This window comes from Ovis aries, chromosome 25 (genome assembly GCF_016772045.2).
Source record: "Ovis aries strain OAR_USU_Benz2616 breed Rambouillet chromosome 25, ARS-UI_Ramb_v3.0, whole genome shotgun sequence".
NCBI classification, from domain to species: domain Eukaryota; kingdom Metazoa; phylum Chordata; class Mammalia; order Artiodactyla; family Bovidae; genus Ovis; species Ovis aries.
Genome location: NC_056078.1, coordinates 43,092,657 through 43,118,968, shown reverse-complemented (window position 1 = coordinate 43,118,968; position 26,312 = coordinate 43,092,657). Strand labels below are relative to the sequence as shown.

The 26,312-nt window shown below is 46.0% G+C and overlaps 1 protein-coding gene across 6 annotated transcripts in view; it reads right to left on the bottom strand.

The window, feature by feature from the left end:
• LOC101119611 (WASH complex subunit 2) overlaps positions 1 to 26,312 on the bottom strand; it is a 44,627-nt gene that overhangs the window by 5,074 nt on the left and 13,241 nt on the right. Inside the window, exons 8-27 of one of the 6 annotated variants that reach the window (XM_004021567.5) lie at positions 25,180 to 25,227; positions 23,305 to 23,412; positions 22,637 to 22,724; positions 21,943 to 22,014; positions 21,145 to 21,263; positions 20,381 to 20,438; positions 19,294 to 19,353; positions 18,739 to 18,912; positions 16,357 to 16,481; positions 15,263 to 15,349; positions 12,629 to 12,730; positions 11,082 to 11,213; positions 8,969 to 9,132; positions 8,272 to 8,374; positions 5,933 to 6,088; positions 3,897 to 4,079; positions 1,973 to 2,101; positions 1,769 to 1,849; positions 1,064 to 1,189; positions 65 to 127 (exon numbers count right to left, since the gene is read on the bottom strand). In XM_004021567.5, coding sequence (XP_004021616.4) covers positions 65 to 127; positions 1,064 to 1,189; positions 1,769 to 1,849; positions 1,973 to 2,101; positions 3,897 to 4,079; positions 5,933 to 6,088; positions 8,272 to 8,374; positions 8,969 to 9,132; positions 11,082 to 11,213; positions 12,629 to 12,730; positions 15,263 to 15,349; positions 16,357 to 16,481; positions 18,739 to 18,912; positions 19,294 to 19,353; positions 20,381 to 20,438; positions 21,145 to 21,263; positions 21,943 to 22,014; positions 22,637 to 22,724; positions 23,305 to 23,412; positions 25,180 to 25,227 — 2,178 coding nt within the window. The other 5 variants (XM_042240953.2, XM_027962407.3, XR_009598578.1 and 2 more) reach the window with 5 other exon arrangements.

Here is a 26,312-nt window from a genome sequence, read left to right as displayed (position 1 = left end):
AACCCAAGAAAGTGTATAGATGCCACAAGGCAGGCAACGAAGATTCCAGACATGTTATAATTACTTGTATTTTCCAGATCCGAGGGGATGGCTCTTTGGTTTTAAGTGGAGCGGGACCTGGTGAGTCCTGCGTGAAATTACATTCAGTTAAAAATCCACTGGCGAAAGAGAGAAGTGTCTCTTGGATCACATATATCTCTGAAAGTAAATCTGTGATGGAACCAAGCTATCGGCTTCTGTAATTCTACAACGGAAATGGCATTTGACTCTTTCTTGGACTCTCAGAACATTTCACTAACATTACTTCATTTGTGCTTCCTTATCCGTCGTGTCAGTGGAAGGCTGTAAGACCATACACATGTGGAGTTAAGGGAGAGAAAGGTCATGAATCCGATTCCTAAGAATTACAGAGCACCAGCTGGAAACACTATCACGCTGGTTATCTCACAGAGCCAAGATCAGCGCGCACAGGGATTCACCCACAGCTTAAAGCACTGGAAGTGAAAGCAGCCGAGACTTGAGTTACTGGGGACGTGCGAGTCCCGCAGCTTCATCCCCACAGCTCAGAGCACGGAGGCCTCAGTGGCGCACCCTGGGACGGCTGTAAGCCAGGGCTGAGACACACTGTCCAGTCCTGCTCTGCTCTCGACGGAGCGCCACAGAGAGGACTGCTGAGAGGCCGGACAACAGCAAGCTCAGAAGAGCCACACAGAGAGGGAACCGAGAGACTGGGTGCAATCGATGTTCCGTTCGAACGAAGTCCTACTCCAAGGTAGCCCAAACGGAGAAAGGAGGCTCTAGTGGGAAGGGAACGTTCATTCTGTCTTCACTCTACCTTGGAATCGAGCGTGCAGGCGCTCCAAAAATAATAATGGTAAGCATAGGTTCATGGAAACACCGTGCAGGGAGGAGAGGAGAGAGAAGCAGGGGCTGGGGAAGCAGTCCTAGTCGCTCTTTCTTCTTAATCAAGAGAACTCTGAACGACCCTGGGGCGGCATGATGGAGTTACTCTGTGTTATAAGGCAAACAGCAGAGGGAAGTCCTTAAAGAGGTCAGTTCTAACCTGAGATGTTTCCGATTTCCATGTGTCTTTTTCTTTGATACCCTGAGTGGATTCAGGATGCTTCTGGTTCTTGACAGAGGAAAAGACAGAGTTGTCTTTTTTCACTACCTTCTTCTTTCCTGGGATCTTCAAAAACAAAGAACACCCAAAGTCTGTCGAGTATCCTAAGACATTTTAAGGAAAAGTCATAATGCAAAAAAAAAAAAAGGCTTCTGAGTCTTTTAAGTCATTTCTCAAATAAGGGTTGAACAAACAAATACAAAGGCAGCATTTCAGAAATAGCTTCCTAAAGACTGTGACTTTGCTGGCACCCTCTCTATGGTGAAGAGGAAACAAGAGTCCTCAGAAAAGCTACTGCGCAAGCGGGGGCGGGGGGAAATGACGACATAGGTTAACACTCAGATTTGAAACTTTGCAGCTGAAAGGCATGAATATTCACTCATCGTATCAAATGCAGTGGTCTTTCAACGAACAACTTTAAAATCACACAAGATTTGTAATAGGGTAAGAAAACCTGGTGAGTTATCACTTTAATGTTGGTTATCTAGGAAACATGAGATGGGGGCAACATGAACGCCCTCGTCAGCACATTATCTGCTGTTCATTTACTTATGAGTATCTTCCTTAACTGTATAATTGGACAATTCATTTCCTTTCCCAGAAGTTTCCCCACATGGCATAGTATTGAGAACAAAAGGCTGGTACCGAAGGCTGTGACTTGGCAGAGCCGAAGAGATCATCGTCTTCGTCGTCTCCGAACAGGCTCCCCACACTGGGCTCGAACAACTAGAACAGACAAAACTCAAATTCAACATCCAGAACAAATCAGTTCACAGAGTCAGGTGAGCTGCAGAAGTGACGTTTAATGCAATAACAAAGCTATGTTGTGGAGAACCACTTGGAACTGACCCTGGATTTTTTGGTGCCAGAGAAAAGGTCAACATCTGGGTCGTTGTCCTTTTGGAGCTTGTGACTAAAAAGGAGCTCTTCATCCTGAAAGACACCTGTGCTCTTGGGGCGGGTACCAGGATCAGGACTCTAGGAAAGAGGGAAGGTCATGTATAGACTCCCAGGGATTTATCCAAGGGAATAACACAGATGTAAAGATTAGGCAACAAAGATGTCCCCTGCGGCTCTGTTTATAGTGTCCAGAGGTTGGACACAAGCTGAGTGTCCATCACGAAGGGAACGACACATTCACAGAACAGAACCCTCAGGAGATACCAGAAACAGCGGAGAATATATTTATAAAAACAGATGAAACATACATAATCTGGGAAGATGATCTTCCAACCTTTGTGCGGTATCTGAATTGTTATTTAACATCAATCTTTAGTTCTATACTGAGGAACATTTTAGGAATGAAAATATAAAATTAAACAAGTTCTTTCTATCTCATTCCCACAGGGAAGAAGAGACAGCAGGTGATTTAGTATCAGAAAGTCACAGGTGGTCAAGCACATTTACCTAACTTCTGCTTACCAGCATCTTAGGCCAAATACCAGGCACAGGTGGACCCGCCAACCTTCCATTTTGTCCATCCACATTCCACCTCATTACCTTCAGATTCCAACAAAGTTCTCTCTGTTTGCTAGGGTATCTGACATTTCCAAATTACTACTCACATTACTTGGTTTGATACTACAATGCCCCAGACCTCACGTTCTAAAATTCTTCCCTTCATTCTTTAGTATCACAAACACAGATAGAAACAAACAAAAACACTCATTTCTGACAAAATGTGTCTCATTAAAATTGACTAATGATTACTGATTACACACTGAAAGTTTCATATCGAAATTTACACACAAAATCGTACAAAGTGAGAGAGGGGAAGAAAATACAGCACATTATCACACCTACTGCGTGCAGCTCTCGTTTATAAACGAGGCTATCCTACTAGTATAATGAAAAATTCACCAAACATTTGTTGTTGGGCTATATCCTCAGTTTGATTTACAAGAAGTCCCGGCAATCTATGGCCCATCGCCATAGATTTTCTATCTTTTAACACCTCTGTTGAGATAAAATTCACCTACTTAAAGTGTGTAATTCAATGGTTTATAGTATGTTCACAGAGTTGTGCAAATACCACCACAATCTAAGTTTAGAACATTCTCACCATCCGAAAAAGAACCTCCAAACCTACCAGCACTCACTCTCCATCTCTGTCCACTTCTTTCCCCAGATGCAGGAACCACTCATGGAACACTTTCCATCACAATGGATCTGCCCATTCAGGACATTTCAAATAAATGAATTCATATAATAGTGTGGGTTTTTTTGCCCTCCCCCCCACCGGCTTCTTCATTCAACACGTTTTCAAGGCTCATCTGTGTTGTAGCATGTGTTAATAATTTACTCTATTGCCAGAGAACATTCTCTCGTACAGCTATAACACACTGTGCCTATCCGTTCATCAGCTGATGGATACTTGAGCTGTTCCCATCTTTTGGCCATTATGAATAATACCTGTTAGGAACGTCACACTCAAGTTTTTGCATGAACATGTGTTTTCACTTCTCTTGGCTATACACCTTGGAGTGGAACTGCTAGGCCACATGGTAGCTCTCGCTATTCAAGAATCTGAGGAAGCACCAAACTGACGTCTGAAGCGGCAGCACCATTTCACCTTCCCTTCAGCAGTGAACGAGGGCACCCGCTTCTCCACATCCTCACCAGCATCTGGCCATCAAAGAAGTCAGCGACAGTGAGGCTGAGAATGCGAAGAGACCGGAGTCCTGCGTGACCCAGCAACTCACGGCACGGGACTGACACTGAAATGAGACACTATTATCCTTCTGAAGGCTTGACCTCCAGAGCCTTGGCTCACCTTTCCTGCTTCCTTTTTCAGAGCCTGGAAGCTGCTTTGATCTTCTGTTTTATCCTCTTCCTCATCAAATAAGCTAAGAACCGTTTTGGTTCTACTTTTAGGTCCTTTGTCCAATGGGGACGACGAAGAAAACAAATCAGAGTTCTTGGCTGTTTCCTGAGTAGGTGCATTCAAAGATCCTTCCTGAAAACGGAAATAGTAAGGTAAGGGAAAAAGCGAGTAATGTCTGGAAACACAAATACTATGGTGGGGCCTACCCAGCTCCTCACTAATTCAGTTACTAGCATGTCTGCTTGTTTCCGGGCACGACAGCTAATCACACTTACTCCTAGGTGACAAAACACTCAGGCCAATTCTTGAGTCACTCTAGTGGAGAGTCTAGAACAGATAATTCGCAATCAAGGATGATTTTTCCAATCAAAGATTGTTTTTCCAAAAAGAGATGACGTTTTATACATACAGTTTGAAACCTGTATGTGTAACTCCATCCAACCAAGATACATTATCAGTTATAACCCTGAGTCACACAGCTTGCTCATGCGCTAGAAATGACTTCAAAGTCACCGATGGAACACAAAAGCCAATCACTGCGAACAGATCATGTGTCCCTAATAACTAACACATAACTCCAAGGGCGGAATCCAACTGGTGGAACTGGACCCTAATAACTAACACACAACTCCAAGGGCGGAATCTAACTGACGGAAGTGGACGCTTAAATTGCAGAAAGCTTTCACTATATTGCGCAACTAGAAGAATCTCTAAAATAATCGTAAACTGCAGCATTTATTCATTCAACAAGCACCACGTTCCAGGCAAGATACCGCTGATCAGAACAACCACCGCTCCTGTATGAACTGCCAAGAAAAATACAGGGACAACTGCTAATTAAACATGCATCAATTGTGAGGCGCACCCTAATTTCACAATGGTTAAACTGAAGAAAATACGCTCCTTTAAATAAAGCAGGTGAGTCTGAACGTGGCTACTTGGTGCAAGGCACTGCACCAAGCACTCTCGCAGATGCCACGGATGGCAGAACGGGCGTGGCGCCAATCCTCCAGGCGCTTAGCTTCAAGCAGGGGAGGCAGCACCGCGACAGAAGCTGGAATTCAGGGGAAAGTGGGCGGCAGCACCGCAGGAAAGGCCACATGGAGATGATGAGGAGAGAATGGCGCGCGACGACTCAGATACAGCGAGAACGCACGCATCACAGCCGCCCCAAGGAGCCGCAACGGGAAAAGCACTCGCGACGTTTCTTCACGTAGGTCCTAGAGGAGAGCTGACTGCACACAGTAGAGAAAGGTTACCAGTGAGAGAAAAGGGAGAGACTGAACGGACTGCCGATTCCCAGACGCGGCCAGCAGTCTTATTCACAGGCCTCCCGTAAGAGAGGACAGACATCCCAGGAGAAGAAAGCGAATGCGGAAGAAACAATTCACTTCACTCTGTAACTCACAGGCAATAGCATCAAAGACTGGTCAATGAAAATGAAAATTTTCTTAAAAGCTGTCACAGTAAATGTGATATCCTGGAGAAAAAGGGGGTGTATCAGGTTAAAAACTAAAGAAATCCGAATAAAGTATGGATTTTAGTTAATATTTTTTTTAAAAAAGCTGTCACTATAATTCAAGTACAAGTGGAAACTCAAAGAAAGCAAGGGGAAACGGACTACAGAGAACTGAGTAAGGACGAATCGGAAAGAACAATGTGCAGAGAGAAAACCGAAAGGAAGAAAGAGCCGAGACAGAGAAAGGCAAAACGGCACTGACACACTGACACACGTCGGGACACGCGCGTCACGGTGTGCACACACGTGCCTAGGAAAAAGCGCAGAGGCGTGCGCGGCGCCGAGACCTTGGGGAAGGGGAGATCAGGCATCTCCTTCTTCGGGCTTTCAGTGTTCTCAGAATTTGCAACACCTGAGTCATCATTTTCTGCGGCAGGAAAATATAAGGGTAAGCGCGTGCATGTACGGGTTTTACAAGAACATCTAAGAGACAAAACCAACAGATGATACAAGAAGAAGAGTCCACCTTTCCTGGCTCCTTGACCACAGGAGTTCTCCCCAATTCCGAGGTCCCCTGGGCACGCTCAGCCTTCTTCGCTGCAGGTTTCACTCCAGACTGCGCCGCCTTTTCTTCTCCATCGCTGAACAGCAAAGGCGGTACTTCAGGGACAGTCTCTTTTTTCTGTCAAAAGAGGAGGAAATGACATCCTCAAAAACAAGCCAAAGGAAAGGGGCTTCCCTGGCAGTCCAGCGGTTAGGACCCTGGGCCTCCACGCAGGGGGGCACAGCTCCGAACCCTGGCCAGGGAGCCAAGACCCTGCATGACTCTCCGTGTGGCTGCAAACAAAGACAGCGTGCCTGACAAGCATGGCCACGCACAGAAGACGGCAAACGTGCACTCCTCTTCAGGGTTCCTAGCCGAACGCTGGGGGCAGGAGAGACAAGACAGGAGAGTAAAGGGGCGCGGACAGGGAGGAGCAGGCCCTACCACGGTCTCACACTGCAGGCAGTTTCTGCCGCCAGAGTCTAGCTGATGCCTGTGTCTGTTAACCCCTTGCGCGCGCCATCAAGTAGACTGTAACCTCTGCTACCAGACGATCATCAGTCTCTCCTCTCTGCCTCCCTCCCTCCCTACACGTTTCAGCAATATGTCATCACCCAGAGCTGACTTGCTAAAACAAAACACCTACCAGGTTACTCCGTTTCCCATCCCAAACGTGCACAGGTTTCTATGAATCAAACCCTAAACATCCCATCAACAGGCTCCTCTTCAGACCCGCATCTACCTGCACCTCCTCAACCCTCACTCTTCCCGACACCTACTGTAAACTTCCACGCCTGATCCCCAGTCTAGAGAAGCAAATCCTCTTCATCATTCCAGCAAGGCTCAGCTCAGGTGTCACCCATAAAGGTTTCCCGTTCTCTTTGGTAAGTTACCAGTTGCTTCGCTGATAAGAATATTTATGTCTATACCTAGCCTTTACTGCTTTCCTGACTTACCCTGAGAGCTGTCATGCATCTTTATCCATGCATTTGAAAGGATCACGCAGTTACGTTTCTCTAGCTAGTCACAGTGTTTTATACCAAGTAAGGGCTCGGCACAAGCTCGGCACAAATACTACCATAATGCCACCATCCTCTCATCCCTTAATACTTCTTTTGACATAATTAACATGAAGACCTGCTAATTTTTTAGCTCAAGTGATCATGGTAGTAATGCCACTTATGAGTAATTGCTGAAAGCTATTTAGACTAGCTAGGCACTAATTAACGGACTTTTCTTATCACATGCTATTACCGATTTTTGAAAAAAACTTTAATGTTGATTTAAAAAAAAACACAAAATTTACCATCTTAATCATTTCTAAGTGGAGAGTTCAGTACTATTAAGTATATCCACATTATTGGAAAACCAACCTGAAGAATTTTTTCATCTGCCAAAACCAACTCTCTCCCCACTAAACGACTCCCCGTTCCCCTCTCCACCACGCTCCAGGCCCTGGTAACCACTGTTCTACTCTTTCCATGGATCTGACCACCCTAAGTACCCCATGTAAGAACGATCATACAGCATTTGTCTTTTTGTGACTGATTTCACTCAGCACTGTGTCCTCAAGCTTCATCCATGTTGGCAGCCTGTGTCAGAATTTCCTTCCTTTTTCACTTATTTACTATTAATAATAATAGTGAATAATTATAATATAGGACCAAACCGTTAGTACTTGAAACTTGCTCTTATAAGGGATAAGCTGTACATTAACTGGCCTGGCCTAGCATTCGCAGAATTCCATGCCACTGGGACTAAGCCCAGCAGTTCCCCTGACGGGGGCAATGGTGCTGTTCCCTGGTCTCCCCTGAGACTCAGACGCCTACAACTCACACTGAAGGGCTGTGTGATGCTTTTCTCCAGGCTTTGCACATGTTCTTCACCTGTAAAATACCATTATCAGAAGATCTCTGCTGCTGCTGCTAAATCGCTTCAGTCGTGTCCAACTCTGTGCGAGCCCACAGACAGCAGCCCACCCAAGGCTCTGCCATCCCTGGGATTCTCCAGGCAAGAACACTGGAGTGGGCTGCCATTTCCTTCTCCAATGCATGAAAGTGAAAAGTGAACGTGAAGTTGCTCAGTCGCGACCCCATGAACTGCAGCCCACCAGGCTCCTCCGTCCATGGGATTTTCCAGGCAAGAGGACTGGAGTGGGGTGCCATCGCCTTCTCCGTCAGAAGATCTCTAAAGTCAGGCAAAGGAGTTTTTCCACAAGACTCAGGCTCCAAGGTTTGGTTTTAGGACCTCACTGAGGGAACCGTCAGTATGCACGTAGCGTCATCTCAAGGGTGCTTCCTGGGCTAAGAGGTCAGGGGTACCGTGGCTGCGGGAGCGGCAGGTGCGGGCGGAGAGCCGAGCAGGGAGCTTCCGCTGCCACCGTCGTCCTCAAACAGCAGTGATGCTCTCTGGGCCTTCTTCTGGCTGTACAAACAGAGTCCAGTTGGAGGCAAATGTGATTTTACAAATACAATATTCTTTCCAGGCCATACCTACAGAAACCCACCTACCACCAAGTCAATCGCTGACCTACACAGGTGCATTTCTATCCAAATGACAAACTTAAGTAACTTGGACAAAACTTCACATTCTTTAGGGTATCCCAGGGGAAAAAACAAACAAATCACACTTAAACCCCTAACAAACTTAGGAAATAACAATGTTTTAAGGTTAAAAAGGAAAAAAAAAAAGAGAGAGTGTGCTTCCCTGGCAGCCTAGCGGTTAAGACTCCACGCTTCCAAGGCAGGGAGCGTGGGTTCCATCCCTGGCTGGGAAATGAAGAGCCCATAAGCCATGCAGAGATAAGCAGAAGAAATCAGGTAAGAACCTATGAAGAAAAACACTTCACAGTGCCAAAGGGAACACTGTGCAAGTGGAAACCACAGACCTTCTCGCTGGCACCATCACCAGGTGATGGAGGGTCAGCGGGTCACCCCCAGAAACTGACATCTTGCTCATCAAACACCTTCACCCGTCACCAGACACGGACGAAATGGTTTCTTACAAGGACTCTCTCACCTGTCCTTGGCAACAGCAAATAGGTCATCCTCGTCATCCTCCTCAAAGAGGCTGGTCTTCTTCAAGGCCTTAACCTCCTGGTGGGTGGTCTCAGGGTCCCTAAGATCTCCTTTAGACTTGTCAGATGTCAAGTTGGTCTGTGAGTCAGTAATATGCCACTGGTCCTTAAAAGATAAAATACGTGTTAAAGTCCTCTGGCAACTCAGGTTAAGAAACCGGGAAAACAGAATAAAATCCCCACTGGGTAAACCAAGCTGCATGTACACTAAGGGTGCCAGTTCTGAGGCAAGTTCACGCACGAGGCTCTTCTCTGAACTCAAGTCCAGACAGCGAGGCCCACCGCGCTCACAGGCCTGCTGGCGTCTCCCTCCATCACTGCCTACCACACTCTCTCTCTCTTTCTCTGTGTTAGGATAAGAGATCTTCTCTACTTTAGAGATAAAAATTAATTACGAAGGGAAATGAGAAGGAACAAGAATGTTTAAGAAAAAGTCAAGAACTCTGAACTTTAGAGGAGAATGATATTTGAATTAAACAATTTTAAAATTCCAAAGTAAGCTGGGGGAAAAAATGCATAAAAAGCTCACGCAGGGGATTTCCCTGAGATTTCCCTTGGCAGTGGCTAAGACTCCAGACTCCCAACACAGAGAGCCCGGGTCTGATCCCTGGTCAGGGAGCTAGACCCCACGTGCCACAACTGAGAATCTGCAAGCTGTAACTAAAGATCCCACACGCTCAACTAAGACCCGACTCAGCCAAACTAAAAGGAAAAAAGAAAGCTCACACAATGTAAATAAGACACAACAAAGTCTGCAAGTGATCCTTATCACAGAATTCTGAATCTGGCCTTCAGAACGCATTTAAGGAAACCCCACCTGGCTATGCTCACCCCTTCAAATCAAGGATCTCCTGAGCACTTGCTGAAGTGGTCCTTTGGTCTCTGGAGTTTAGAGCTTTACAAATCCAAGTGGGTTTTGTAAAGCAGCAGCTGCTGTTATATAGAGTCTCAGGTTCTACCCCCAGACCTTTTGAATCAGAATCTGCCTTTGTTAACAGTATATCCAGTGACTTCTTCACAAGTTACAGTTTGAGAAGTACGTCCCTAAAGAAGTCAGACTCAACACTAACCACAAGCCAGAACCCCCAAATGAGCTTCAGAAAACTCCACTGACGGGTCATCCCCCAGTTAATTCAGAACCCCAGGGGTGGAATCCGGGACCAGTCCTCTCTCGGGTTCCACGTGACCTCAACGGCAGCCAACGTCAAGCTGCTTTTCTATAATGGAAGCCTGTTCCTCTTTCCTCTGCAGGTACTATTGCTCCCTACTTTAGCTGGTATTCTTATTTTCCCTGAACTGCAATAATATGATAGAAAATTCAAATGGTGGTTGGCCATTACTACGGGAGAACCACCCACCAACAATGCTAGAAAGAAAAAAGAAAAAGGAAAATCCATCACCGTTCACAGGTTTGAGTAGAAAAAGCAAATTATGTTGTATCATTTTACGTTTCTTTCAATAAAAAACTGAACATGTCTATGATTTATATATCTGTATCTTACCCTCAAAACTTAACAACGTTAAAACAGAGTAATTATCATGAAATAAGATTCTTAATGCTCACCGTTTTTATTATGATTATACTTAGTCGTTTTTTACACAGCTATATCTGAACAGCTGCTAAACTGTATTCTCCACTGGCTCCAACAATATATACAATCCAGATACCAAATGGCAATCCTGTGAAGACTCTTACAGAAAAGGAGTGAAACCAGCATAAGCCACTCCTGCCTTGTCGAGCTATAGTCCTTGATCAATGAAACACAGCGATCATTTAACAAAGTGGAATAAGCCCTAATTCATTTGGATAAGTATATATTATAAATTTGAGGACCATACTCACTTTATGCCCAAGCATTTTGAAAAGATTAACCTTACGTTAATATACTGTAATATCTTTCTTCAAGAATAGAATGACAATTTTGTGAATATAGTCTTTAGTGGCCAGACTTCACTAGGTCTACACTAGGGAGAAGAAGATGTTTAGGACAGCCATAACTCTTAAATCCATCTAACCATCCCCTACTCCTCACCAGGAGATAAATTTCCACCCACCTCCTCATCACTGCTGAACAGTAAGGCAGATGCTTTCTTTTTGGGAGGCTCAGAGGGCTTTGCTTTCTTTTGGCTCTGAGTCAGTAGAGCCGATGTCTGCTTCTTAGCAGCTGGAGTATCAAAAAGATTATCCTAGAAAAAAAAGGGGGGGGTCAGAAGAGTATGACAACTCTGAACACATAAAACAGAAAACTAGATATTCTCATGTTAAATCGTGAGAGAGTAAGTCTCCAGTCGAGTGAAAAAAATATATATAACGTTTTGCGGGGGAAGAAATCAGGCAGTGCTAGTAACTGGCACATCTCTCTCCTGTGTGACCCTACAGCAACAGCTCACCGTCTTCCCTAACTGTCTTCAGTCACAGACGTGGGACGGGATTCAAAGGCAGAACACTCGGGTGGGAGCACAAGGGGGGCAACAAGAAGACAAGCCACAGAAACGGGAGCTTGGCTCCATCTGGCCCTCCTAGGGGGCCTTCTACGCCCACTGGGAGGGCTCAAAGCCTACAGACGGCGTGAGAACAGTACAGCCCCTGCCGCAGCCAGCAACCTGCGCCTTTCTATGGATCACAGACCAGAGCAAGGAATAAAAAGAAGGAAATGGGAGGCTTTCTCTACTCTCTCACATTTATGAAAGACACATTCCTGGGGAAGAGAGAACAAAACCATCAAAGGGCCTGAGCCCAGGTCAGACAGAAGAACACTCCTAACAATATACCACAACAGGTGAATGGTCCTAAGTGTAAAGATCAGATAGAAGGAGCCTTTACGGAACTCGTGGAAAGGCAGGAAAGGCCGTGAGTATGAACTGGCACTCACTGGAGACACCCGAGACGGAGCTGACATCTGCCGTGCACGAGCTATGTGCCAGGCACGGTGCCAAGGGCTGTGTGCTAGCTGTTGCAACCGTCACAGTGAGGTATGAACTATCAAGCCGGGGAGATTCAGGAAGGTCGCTACCAACACTTGCCCAAAGCCGCTGACCTGCGTGTGGTGGACCCAGGATACGAACATGGGGGTCTGGGGCCAGAGCCCGTGAGCTCAGCCACCCCACGATTCTGCATAAGAGCAAAGGTTTGGTTTTTCTTCCCTCTCATCCCTGTCCCCCACTTTTCTCTCTCATCCAGGGTGGGGAAGAAAAGCAAAGCAGGGACATGGCTGTCTTCTCCCCTCCACTCCTACTTCATCTCACACACTCCAGCACCTTCTCCCCTCCACTCCTACTTCATCTGAAACACTCCTGTAGATCACTGGGTTTCATCCCCTAAAAAGTATTCCTTAAGGGCAGATTATACAAGTGAAATCTACAAAGTCTTGCATAGAGCTGGGTCAAGAAATCCAAGGGCCTGCCCGCTGTGCAGCCAGGAACTTAAGAAGGGAATCACTGAAATAAACACAGAGGCTATTTGCTGCCTATGCCTCAGGCGGCTTGGCTGCTTTCCTGTCGCCCTGTTCTACTGTAAGAGCCTCAGGATGCAAAGCTGCGTGGGCAATGGCCTTCTACTAACTGAAAACTCGGTTAGCTTGTGTGGCAGTAACAGTGTTTACCTGTCCATCTTCATCATCGAAAAGCAAGACTGAGCTGGGGGGTTTGCCAGGCAGCAGAGTTGCATCTTTTGGCTTACTCACACTTTGAGAAGAAAACAAATCCTGTTGGGTCAAGATTAAAGTTCCTGGTTAATAAAATGTATCAGTTTTAAAGTATCAGATATAAAATACTGAAGTTTATGGTACAACAGATGCCATCCACCCAGGTCTCTCTTGTCAGAGAGGAAAGCGGGCTGTCACAGTCCTCGCCGTGTGCAGGAGAGAAGGGAGAGACCCACACCTGACTCCAGGTGGCCTCACAGGAGCCCGGAGGCGCCAACCTCCCACCTGGGTGACAGAGGACAGGGAGAACTTGGCCAATCAATTTCCTACCATGCTGAGAAAATAACTTCCCTTTTCTGTCCAGAGAATCAGAGAGAGAAACACATGTAACAATGGAAATAGAAGCTAGATTCCCAAATTACGGGACCTGTGACACTGTTTAGTTATACCCCTTTTTCCTCTAATAAGAGTAGAATATCAGTCAGTTCAGTTCAGTCACTCAGTCATGTCCAACTCTTTGCGATCCCATGGACTGCAGCACGCCAGGCTTCCCTGTCCATCACCAATTCCCGGAGCTTACTCAAACTCAGGTCCATTGAGTCGGTGATGCCACCCAACCATCTCATCCTCTGTTGTCCCCTTCTCCTCCTGCCCTCAATCTTTCCCAGCATCAGGGTCTTTTCAAATGAGACAGTTCTTCACATCAGGTGGCCAAGGTATTGGAGTTTCAGCTTCAGCATCAGTCCTTCCAATGAATATTCAGGACTGATTTCCTTTAGGATTGACTTGCTGGATCTCCTTGCTGTCCAAGGGACTCTCAAGAGTCTTCTCCAACACCCCAGTTCAAAAGCATCTATTCTTTGGTGCTCAGCTTTCTTTATAGTCCAACCCTCACATTTATACATGACTACTAGAAAAACCAAAGGTTTGACTAGATGGACCTTTGTTGGCAAAGTAATGTCTCTGCCAGACCACCTGACATGCCTCCTGAGAGTAGGATATGATTTCTTTAAAATAAATATATACTCAGTTTTAACTTTAAAATCTTCTGGACTCTCGACATGACAGCTAGGAAATGTTGTGAACTAGACAAAGGTCTGGTAGATTATGAAGAAACTTCCAAATGCTGTAAAACGTCAGCCTACAATGCAAAGCAAGCCCTGCAAACTGAGCTACGTGAATCAGAGACATGAAATAGAGCAACTATTCCCTCAGGAAGAAAATCTTCAATACGTGAGTCAGACAAATAGGACAAAAACACGGTTTCAAAGACTTCTCTCGATGCAATTTTTTTTAAACATGGAATCAATGTTTACTCAGTATAGTGCTAATGAGTTCATTAAGTGAAAAGAGCTACACTCAGCCCAGTGGTTTTCGCCTGGGCCCCAAAGAGCCCCAGAGGTCTGTTCAGGTGGAAAGAGCCACACAGGAGAAGCACCAAGCTTCCCATGCCTCTCCTGCATGTTACACTCTGGCAACAGTCCACTTAAAGAAAGGGCTCTGTTGCTTTAAAAAAGAAAAGAAGAGTCTAACCCAGAGTTCACAATTTCCTGAAATTACATGTAAGTTTCTGCCGTGTCCACATCTTTCTCTGCGAAGGAAGTCTATTACTTCAGTGACACGCAGAGTGTATCACTGCATACGATGCCCCTGTGCATACGATGCCCCTGTGCATACGATGCCCCCTGTTCATACGATGCCCCCTGTGCATACGATGCCCCTGTGCATACGATGCCCCCTGTGCATACGATACCCCGTTCATACGATGCCCCTGTGCATACGATGCCCCCTGTGCATACGATACCCCGTTCATACGATGCCCCTGTGCATACGATGCCCCCTGTGCATACGATGCCCCCTGTGCATACGATACCCCGTTCATACGATGCCCCTGTGCATACGATGCCCCTGTGCATACGATGCCCCTGTGCATACGATGCCCCTGTGCATACGATGCCCCTGTGCATACGATGCCCCCTGTGCATACGATACCCCCTGTGCATACGATGCCCCGTTCATACGATGCCCCTGTGCATACGATGCCCCCGTGCATACGATGCCCCCTGTGCATACGATGCCCCTGTGCATACGATGCCCACTGTTCATACGATGCCCCCTGTGCATACGATGCCCCTGTGCATACGATGCCCCTGTGCATACGATGCCCCTGTGCATACGATGCCCCTGTGCATACGATGCCCCTGTGCATACGATGCCCCTGTGCATACGATGCCCCTGTGCATACGATGCCCCCTGTGCATACGATGCCCAATTCCTCCTCAAAGAGGCAGCTGTGTGTGTACTTCTGTCCTGGGAGAAGCAGCTCATTACACTGCGCATCAACTCACAGCCTAGAATTGGCACATCCTGAGTTGTCCTCCTAAGAGACGCACTAGATTTAAACTCAACAGTGAAAGGATTATATACACATTGCTTTCCAAATACCATGTGTTCTCAAGACATTGTTTTCAAAGAAAGAACTAAAGTACTGACTGAGGAAGTCTTATACCTCTGAGACATCCTGAATCAGAAATAGTTCCCAATGTCATATCCTTGAAATAATTTCCAGACCTGAGAAAAAGAATTCCTTACCTCAGAGTCCTCCTCATCTGAAAATAAGCCTTTGTGAGTCTTTGTTTCCGATGAAAGCTTGAGATTTTTGCTGGAAGGTAGCATAACCTGTGTTGAAAAAAAAAAAAGAATTAACAAACCAGAAACCTGGAAATAAGGGTTCATTCGCTCGTTTGTTCAGAAGATGTACTGAATCTCTGCGAGGTAAGGCAGGCCACGCACCAGAGGAAAGAAAACATCGTCGACGCTGCCCACGCACCAACGCTGCCCACGTACCAAGTGCATGTGAAGAACTAACGCAGAAAGAGGAGCACCACGAGAAAGGGTCTGAAAACTGCTGCATGTTAGGAAAGAAGGAAGCAGCAGTCCTTGTAAACTAAGTTTCTCAGGACGGACGGGACCTGGACAGGAGCCACGGTTCGGGGCTCCTCGGGGGCGTCGGTGTGGAACGGACTGCCCACAGCATGCAGAGCGTGAATGGGGCATGCACGGCTGCAGCCAGCGCAGGAGCCTGCCGAGTTCTGAACGCTGGCACCCAGGCGGACGGCAGCGGGAAGGCCGGGGTCTCGTATGCACACACGACAAGAGATGTGCTTCAGAAAGAGGACAGACCAAGCCGTGCAGGACAGCAAGGGGAGCGACAGGAGCGAGCAGAGCGTAAAGCCTGAGGGGCACGCAGCCCGCTCGCCAAAGACAGGCCAACCTGAGCATCAGCAAAATAACAACGTTAACGGATGATAAGATAACAAGTGGGGCATCCGTGATTCCATAATGAGACGAGAAAGGCAAGGAAGAAGCGGGAGAGCGAGCTCTTCTGTTCAGAAGAACCCCAGCTAATAAACACAGGAGAAAGGACAGGAGTCAAACGGTATTCTTTTGCACGTGATAAAGCGTCGATCAGCACATCCATTAGAACCACTCAGGGAGACAGAGCCCAGACGCTGCCTAATCTAGGCGGCAGCAGTTACTCGGGCGCACGCTGTAATCTTTCCACACTCTACACATCTGCAGGTCACTGTACACTTGAAAGGAAGCCATACTCCCTTCGGGCTCCATGTGAGTTAACGAAACGCCCCGTATACACACTCCTCAGTTTAGTCTTCCCTCCCGCTCACCTTTGTTTCTGCTCTTGCTTTATCTTCGTCTGTCTGGTTCACAGTCGCTTCTGGCAAAGCCACTGCTTTTTCTTCGAACAGATCTCCTTCATCGTCGAAGATGCTGGCAGTGGGTCTGACTCTGTCTTTAGAAAGAGACCACAGCAGAAAGTTACAAAGGTCAAAAACCCCACCACAGAATTCGAAGATGGAAATGTCTTACCTCTCAAAGAATCAACAGAACAAGCATGTTATTGCTCGATTCATTACAAAAGAAACATTAAGTGGACTAGCTGGAATTTTTCAAAGAGCGTAAGAGCTGCTCCAGTGAAACACACAGGACAGACAGTTCAACTCTCTGGCTTACACCCTTCTCCAAGCAGCGGCACAGGCTTTGAGGAGTCTGGACTGGCATAAAAGGCAAAAAGAGGCCTACAGAAGGATCATTTACAAGGCAGTCGCTCTAGGAATCTGAGAAGTGAGGGTTGCCTTCTGCTACCCAGGTTCAATCCTTGGACAGAAAACTAAGATCCCACAAGCTGCACAGCCAAGGAAAAAAAAGCCAGGGACTTCCAGGAGATCTAGGGGTAAAGAATTCTCCTACCAGTGCAGGGACAGAGGTTCTGCCTCTGGTCCGGGAAGATCCCACACGCTTCAGGACAGCTAAGCCTGTGCGGCAGCTACTGAGCCTGTGCTCCCAACAGGAGAAGCCACCCAGTGAGAAGCCCCCAGAGCTCTCCACTAGAGAAAGCCCACGTGCAGCAGGGAAGGCCCAGCACAGCCACACGTAAGTAATCTTTTAAAAGCACCGAACCATACAGAATCAAATACTGACACCCCCCCCCCCATAATTCCACCTGCCCACCCCAACGGGAAGGCCAGCAGGAACAGTTTAAGGCACATACCTCTGATTTCCACAAAAGATACAGCAACATGTTAACTCTAGCAATCCACAAACATGGCTCCAAACAACATCATTTTTAAAAAGTCGTATGATTTGCAATTTTCCTTCCATGTACCTAGGGTGTAGTATCTTCCCATGTCAACACAGATAAACTTCAACTTTTTTCACAGCTTCACAAAATTCCACTGAATGGAAGGAACATAGCTTACCCTACTGGTGACTATTTGGGTGGTTTTCAACTGTTCACAACCACAAGCACCGCGTCACTGAATGAGGTGTGAGGTGCGTGTCCCTGAAATGAGGGCACTGGTTCCTGAAAGTCCCAGGAGAGCAGCAGGTCCAGCAAAGTGGCGCCCACTTACCTGTGATTCCAAATCAGTTAAGGGGCAAGTGAGGCCCCTTCCAAGCCACGAGCAGCAGTGCGGCCTTACTCACTGTCATCCCAGGGGGCCTCGTGTCCAGGCTGCACCCTTCCTAACACGAGCAGCAGTGCGGCCTTACTCACTGTCATCCCAGGGGGCCTCGTGTCCAGGCTGCACCCTTCCTAACACGAGCAGCAGTGCGGCCTTACTCACTGTGATCCCAGGGGGCCTCGACGTGCGCACACCCCGTGTCCAGGCTGCACCCTCCTAAAGCCATTATCTCCCTTGCGTCTCTGCTGCTACCCTTACTTCCACACTTACTGCTGGAAAATAAGCTGAAGTCGAAAAGCCTGCTTCTCAATGCTTCCTGGCCGACGGTCCTTAGGAGAAAGAGCTCTCTGCTCAGGTTGCTGGAAGCTGTGTGCACCTCAGTGGTCCGCCTTTCTCTTCCGGAAAACAAACCAGCGAACCAAATCCTTTGCTACCCCACGCACAGCGAGCGGGCCAGTGATCTCTGCCCGCCAGGGCGCCTGTTAGAAACCGAGGCTCAAGGGCCCCACCCTAAACCCACTCAGCTGGAATCTGCATTTTCACAACAGTCCTGGGAGAGCCATCTGCTCGTTAAACAACAACTGACTCAGAGAAGTGACTTCAGGAGCAAAATGGCTGAAACTCGAGGGGTGAAGAAAGAACAGTGCCAAAGCGGCCAAGGGGCTGAAAGCTCCATCACAGACGAGATAAGCCAAGGTCACCTGGGCTTGCTGGAACTGAACACCTGGCAGAGATGCTCTGTTCACATACAATGTACTAAGGACGCCAGAAGAAAGCACAATCAAAACTCTCTTGGTAGCTGAGAAGGTCGAAGCTAGAATCCTGATCAGCTATTAGAGGGGAGCAGATTTTCCTCCCTATGAGAAAGACAATCCTAGTAATTAGTTTCTAAAGAAAAAAAGACTGGTCCATAAAATAGAGACTGCCAAGGCACCATAACCAAACAGAGATGAGACACCTCTGACACGAATGCCTGAGGAGGGATTCTAGCGCTGTAGGAGGTGAGGAACCAGAGGGACTTCACGCCTTTTTAGGTCGACGTTCTTCACCCAGACACATTCCCTGAAACAGAGGCTGGAGCAGTACCTGTCTTGGGAGGTTTGCTACGGGATGCCGCGAAAAAGTCATCGTCGTCGTCGTCGTCATCGAAGAGGCCAGCAGATGCTGGGACGTGCGCGCTTTTCCCTGGAGGGGGCTGCTCGTGCTTCTGGGGCTCCTTCAGTGCCGGGGCAGAGGCGCCACCGAACATGTCAGTATCCCCTGGGGGTGGAAGGACAGGACAGAGCGGCTGTGAGCCGCTGTGGGTGGGCTTCCTGACTCACAGGAAGAAAAGAACAGTACCACCACCAGAACTAGTCATTTCAGTTCATCCACAAACACATTAACAGCACCCGACAGCATGCATCCTTTACTGATACACAATGTCCCACAGGGCAAAACCAACTATCCCCCAGACTGGAAAAAACCCAAGGCCGCTGGTCTCTAAGGGAATACGAGCTAACACAGGTAAGTCAGCTCTCTGAGGATGCCCTCTGAAGCTCTTCCTAGTCTCCTCCCCAGTCAGCTCTTTGAAGAGGACAGTATTAAAAGTTACAAAACACCACTATATAGTTCTCAAAAACAAACTCTGAGTTACGATACCTAAAAACACAGAAACAGCTCCTGCCGGGATTTTCTTTCCAGGTTTAGAGGATGAAGATGCTAAAATGAGAAATAAAGAGAGAACATTTCAACAAAGAAAGCAACTTTCCTTGCTAAATACACCTTCCTGAAATATGTACAACATAACACAAAGCTAACAGGAGACGTTCAAAAACTAATTTTTAATCAAAGAGCCATTTACAAATCCCTTAGTATTATCTTCTCTACCGACACCACAACTTTTCTCTTGGTGTCAAACCAATCTAGGCCGTGACTCCCACGGAAGATCACGGACTCTGGGCAGACAGTCGCAGTGGGGCCAGCTGCCGAGGCCAGGAAGACGCTGCGCACAGATGGGGAGGCAGGAGCACAGCGAGCAGGGCTCAACGGTTCTGTCCCGTTTAATGAGAACATGCAAGTAAAAAACGAAGAGCAAAGTGTCTGAGACATTAGTGCCCGAAACGAAGTCAGTAATGGAGAGCAGGAGAGCAGGCAAGTCACAGACGCTGAAAAGTGGAGAGTGGGGCCCTCAAGACAGTCAGGGCAGCCAGCGTCACAGCAGCCCAAAATCCGACGACTTCTGGCCTGGGAGACCAAGCCACTTAAAATAACTCATTCCCAATTCTCAAGACTGTCACAGACCTAACAGAATAAAAATTTTAACTTTTTTAACAGCATATGTACGCTTCTTAAAAATGTCACAAGTTATTCTAATGTACACAGGGCTAAGGAATTACTGATCTCCAATGTAGATGCAGAATCTCAAAAATGTTTCTTTGAACTGAACTTGATTAAATTAAGATATCCGCAACACTGCCAGAGTGCTTTCCCTGGTTGACTTTCTCTGCTTTCTCTATGAAAGAGACGAAATTGTGATATGGGTTTACAAATGGTACTTTTCTGTTTTTGCAAAACACGAATTAGTGCAAATGAACTGCTTTTAACCAGATGAAGGCAAACATACAGCTTCCTGCCTAACAGAGAAACAAAGTTTGGGGATGACCTCGGGGCTCCATCTCCTGATGGGAAGTAACCAGTTCCGGAAATCTCTAACGAAGCAGCACAGTCAGCCTCAACCCACGCTCACCTTCATTAACAGGGGTTCGAGCTCCCCGATCCCGAGGGGCTTCTGTGAAGAGGTCACTCTGCTCATAATAAATTAAAGAACACAGTTCAAAGCAGCACAGGAAAACAGAGTTGTATTTCAAGATTTCTAAAGAAAAGTCTTATAAAGTTTAAAAAACACACATCTACTGTTCTGCCAGAAAATCAGTTCCAAAGTGAAGACTATGATGAAATCAGACCCCGAAACAGCTTAGGTCTTATTGTTATTATTCAGCCGCTAAGTCATGTCCAGCTCTTTGTGACCACATGGACTGCAGCCCCTCCAGGATCCTCTGTCCATGGGACTTTCCAGGCAAAGATATTGAAGTGGGTTGCCATTTCCTTCTCCAGGGTATCTTCCTGGATCAGGAATCAAACCCCCATCTCCTGCACTGGCAGGCAGATTCTCTACCACCGACCTATCGCGGAAGCCCAATTTAGTCTACAGAGAAATTAAATACAAACATGGACGAAGATAAAGACAAGGTCGACAAACACCCACTTAGGCAAGCAAATGCAAGTTTTCCGCTGGTAACACTCTCACACCCTCTCCCTGCCTAACAAAGGCATCGAGACACAGCATTCCCTCACTTTGTGACCCTTGGTTCAGAATCTCCTGAAATAAAAAGTAGAAGCAACTTCCAACTAAGAAGCTATTGTTTCCTTACTAAAGGAACTGAAAGTTATTTCTTCCTTGCAAACCCATGACACAGCTACGGAGAGCTTCACTGATGACCGCGGACTCACCTCCTCATCCTCATCATCAAAAAGTCCCTTCCCTCCACTGAACAGGCCGCCTCTAGAACCAAACGGCGAGAAGTCTTCATCTGTCAGCTTCGGGGGTGCGAATAAGTTATCTTCTTCATCTGGCAAACAGAGGGGAATGCTTTGCATGGAGAATTAAAGATGGGTTTGGAACTCCAACTCTGGGGATCCACGTTACAATACCTCCAAAACTGGCAGGGGGTTTGTCTAACCATATGTAATAAGCACTATTTGGATGCTGGTGGTCTGAGGGCCTTCAGACAAAAACCCATCGAATTCCTTAAAAGGTTCTTCGGGTTCCCACTCTCAAGTCCGTTACGTGTCTGGAGCAGAGTGAACTCTGCAGGCGATCCCTCTCATCTCATTTCTTCTGAAGCAAGTGTATGCTTCAGCTGCCATCAAGACCTATCCCACCAGAATTTGGGCGACAGAAGGGCAGACTTAGGAGAGATCAGGTTGACACAGCCCCAAGTGGAAATACAATGGACATTACTGCTGAACGTGAAAGGGCCTGATACAATATTCCTTACTGAAAACAAATGCTAGCAATCCCTAGTTCATAAATGTCTAGAAAGACAGCTAATGGTCCCTGTAAAATCCAGTAAATCAAACCTTTAAAGCACTTTGAACCCACACTCACTTCTCCCCACACCTCTAAAAGTGAACAGACAGACCTCATTTGTCAGCTTCTAAAGAGGCATTTTAATGAATTAGGGAAGCGATATTCCCCTTCCTGAGTCAAGAGCCTCCTAAAGAAGAGGATCGAGGGGAAAGGCTTACCATCTGAGGGAGTTTTCCTTTCCTTCTTCTCCTTCAACGTCTTCTGAGGTTTTGCTTCCCCCGGGGATAAGGCTTGAAGAATATTTCAGTTTAGTAACACTCAGTCTATTCTTAGTATTTATCTACTGAACCTTCATGCACATCCGCCACCCTCACAACTCCTAAGATGAGAGCAAGACATTCAACTTTGCGTCTCTGCTGCACCTGAGCACCTACTCAGCGCCCTACCCAGAGAGGACACTCAGGAGTGCCTCTTTTTAAGGCAGAAGGGTCCAGCTATCACAGCAGGTCACACGCATACCAGGACTGCACTTGCTGAAAGACTCTTCTGATAATCTTTCCACTTTGTTAAATCACTAGAAAATACTGTATGCTACATTTTTATTTAGTCAAAATAAAAATCAGGAGTAAATATGAAGCCAGGGATTTTTAATCCGGGGCCGATGGTTCTCTGCGTTATTCATTAATCCCCTGAAACTTCACAGAGAGATGTGTATATGTGCATTTTTCTTGGGGGAGGGGGCGGTCCAGTGTTTGCGTATCAGAGAATCTATAAAGCAAACCTGGTAAGAACTACAATTTATGCTTCTTGCGTCTCAGTAATTACACAAGGAAACCCAGCCTCAGGGAAGCCCAGAGAGCGGTCCCGACGGCCCCGCCGCCCTATGAGTGCCTCTCAGAGGCGGCGACGTACTTGCGCGCTCCTCTTCCATCCGGCTTGAGGCGTCCCCTTTGATCCGAGCTGCCAGTTCATCAGCGAATGACGTAGGCCTGCTTCTTTTCTACAGCCAGGGAGACCAAGAGAATCACTTTTTGTACTATTTGCTGTGACTAACTGGTGTGGTCTATTTTGGGACACCTAACAAAACTACGCAAACGACGGCAAAGAAACTGATCCGATGGGAAGATATGTTTAACTAAATAAATGTAAACACAGGCACCCTATAACAGGTCACCTGAGAAAGAGGCCTCAGTGTTCCTTCAGAGGGAGATGCTCTTTACTGCTTTTTTTTTTTTTGATACTTCAACTTTAATACTCAAAGATCTAGGTAAGAAAAATACCACAAGGTCCTTGGGGGTTGCAGTATTAGGACTTTGAAACTCTGAATGTGAATAGGTATTGAATGATCTAACTAGTAAAATCTTAATATTTGGAGAACAAAGTGGTACCGGTTTGGCAACTTGGGATGCTCAACTATTATAATTTCCAAAAGTGAAAATGAATTTCTGATCAAAGTGATGAAGTGAAAAATGCTACGATGCAAAATGAGACAGTCACAAATATACACGCCAGTAAAAGCAATGAGTCCTAGGAATCATCTCTAAAACCTCGCCAGGCGATGGGGTCACAGCCCTTCTTACGGGTCTAGAACGCTCGTCAACGTCTTCAGCATCCTCCTCCTCCTTCTCAGAGTCAGCAAAAAGGTCGCAACCATCGTCCTCCTCTTCGTCACTCATCTGTGCCGTGTGCTAAGAGCGTAAACCATCAGATTATAAGCATCAGATACGGGCATCAAGCTGAAAGAGACACTACCACTCAGCCTTTAGACTTCTCCTTCAAAGTGGAAGGAAAACAGCTCACCACAAGCTCCGAAGCAGTGAACGTGCAGGAGCGAATCCTGCGCAAGACTCACCTTCAGTGCAGCAGCAAAAAGCAAAACACTGAACACGTCCACCACGAGAGAAACGAGTTAACTGAGTAAGTATGCTGTTATCTCAATAAAAGCGCTAATGGGCGAAAAGAGTAAGCTGTACCAGCTGGAGAGGCACCTGAGGCTGTCCCAGGGACCCGACAGCGAGCGATAAACCCAGAACGGACTCACCGCCCTGACACACAGCACGGCTACAGACACGGGCATGCTTATAAAAGCAGAGGACAACACGTGGAAACGTGCTCTCCGGTAACACCCGTCATCTCTAGAGAGTGTAACGATATGAAAAACAGATGCTCAAACTTAACCTTATGTGTCAAGTTCTGATTTTCACAAAGGTAGCCACTGTATGTAAAAACTGTTTCGTTTTTTAAATTTTTTAACATTTAAATCAATAAACTGTGCCAATCACTATGCTTAGAGCACTTTTTCAACGAATTTAATCCTTTGAACACTGAGATTAGCAATGGCACACAAAACAAGTCTATTTTTAACAATATAAATAGTTGCACCAATGCTTTTAAATCACCATATTATATTATTTGAAAAACTGTTTGAATTTATCAATCTTAATAGTAAATTCCAGAGAAATACAGACACTCTCCAGAAGGACTGATTATGAAAATCATAAAGACAAGCCACGTTTGTGAAACACGAGAGTGAAAAGTAAAAGTGACAATCAAAAAGTGCTGAATCTCTCATCTGACAGTTGGAAATTTTTCAGGAAATTTTTTTCTCAATTAGGAAAGTGAAATACAAACTGGAATCATCTCAATATACTGCTGAACATACACTATGGTAGCAAAATTCATACATAATTCCAGTGCTGATGAGATTCTGGGAAAATCATTATGCGCCACCTGTTAATCTGGAATGTCTATTAAACAGTAGTATCAAGTACTGTTAGATCACCTAATTCCTAAGAAATGAAGTCAGAGGCAACGGGTTTTTATGAATGAAAACTCTGACTGCAGTATTATCGCAAAAATAAGAATCTTAACTATTTCCCATACACATTTAGAGACTACAACAGTACCATACATGTATGTTAAACAAATACATAAGTTTACAAAGCAAATTACAAAGACTATTTAAAACAGCAAAGAAATTCTTGTGATGAGTTAATATAAAATGACAAAAAAAATAAACTACGCATGTTAATGAAAAGAACATGTCCTTAGAAGGATATATAAAAATTAAGACAGCAGTGCTAAGACCGCAGGATAAGATTTCCACTTCTTGAGTGTTCCTTAGCCTTGCTGCAAGATTATCTTAGATTTTAAAATAGGAAAGGTGAATTCATAAGAAAATTTCAATATGGGCTGTGTTTTAGAGGCTCTGTTTCCCAATTGTTTTTACTTGTTGTCCAAGAAAAATGAAGAAAATATAAAGTAAAACTGAGAAAAAATAAACAAGGAAGTAGTTAGCCTGAAAACATTAAAATTTGAAGGAAACATGAATACCTATAAATATGAATAAATCCTTACTTTCCCGTAAGTCATTCAAAAGTAATTTTAACATAGATTCATTCTACATGCTGTGCTTAAATTAAAGTTTAAAAGTCACTTCGATACACGCATCTTACCCGGTTTTGATCACTGTCACTGTGATTGGCAAAATCTTCATCTGACTCCTTTTTGGGGGGAAAAGAAAGGCTTTGTTAACACTGGCTCTACTTGGAAGTACAGAAATGATGCCGTGTCTGAGACTCTGGGGCAGCCACCACCGACTGGTCTCTGAACTGACTACTCACCACCTACAGTACCAAGGTGCAGACGAGGTGGAGAGTTGGCAATGTCACCAAGGGCTATTCCAGCTACAGGTCATCTTCATATTCTTTTAAACCTCTCTGACAATTCGCTCTTATCAATCTGCCCCATCATTTCCAGCCTCTGGACTAAGAGTTGCACATGGAATCAGCTAAATCATTAAGATCTAGTTCGCCCTGGTTTGCATTCTCTATTTTCCTTCTAAGTAAAACCATTGCTTGATCAGGCCCAAGAAGGGAACATTAGTATTTAATACAAGCCAGTAGGTAGAGAGTTGCTTCAGCAGCTAATGACAATCAGTGAAAGCAAGGCTGTTTTTAAAAAGTTCATCTCCTCCTATCAGGTGTTTTGAGGGGAGGGCTGCAGGCAGGAGGAAAGGAAACCGATTGTGCAAACAGAGGAGGAGGAGCGGGGAGGAGCACGCTCAAGACTGCGGCCCATAGAAAGCAACATTCGGGAATGACCCTCCAGAGAGTCTCTGCCCTTTGCAGTAACAAATATTCCATTTAAAGGAACAACGCCAGATACAATCGGGGTCAAGGCCAAGGCCCACAGACTCTGAGGCCTTAGAGAACAGGGAGTCAGACCAGGCTCTTCGGGTGGGAAGATGCCAGAGGTAGCAGTCAAGCTAACAATTGTAAGTGGACGCTTTCAGCAAGCTTCTGGTCTAGAAGGTTTTAGAGTAAAGAACGTTTTAAATGTGGACTGTTCTCCTAGAATTACTCAAAAGATAGAACTTACTCAAAGACTGTATCTCAGGCAGAGATTCCACCAAACTATCTAAGCTGTCCCCCTCGAAATACACTGGTAAGAAGAGGATTTGGTGGGGCGGTGGGAGGGAGGGCAGTGGTACAGGTGATGTAAAGGGTTAAAGCGGTTTCCTTTGGTTTTGTACACAGGAAGAAAAGGAACTTCCCATCCCAAGGAAAAGACCTGTGAACACGGCTTC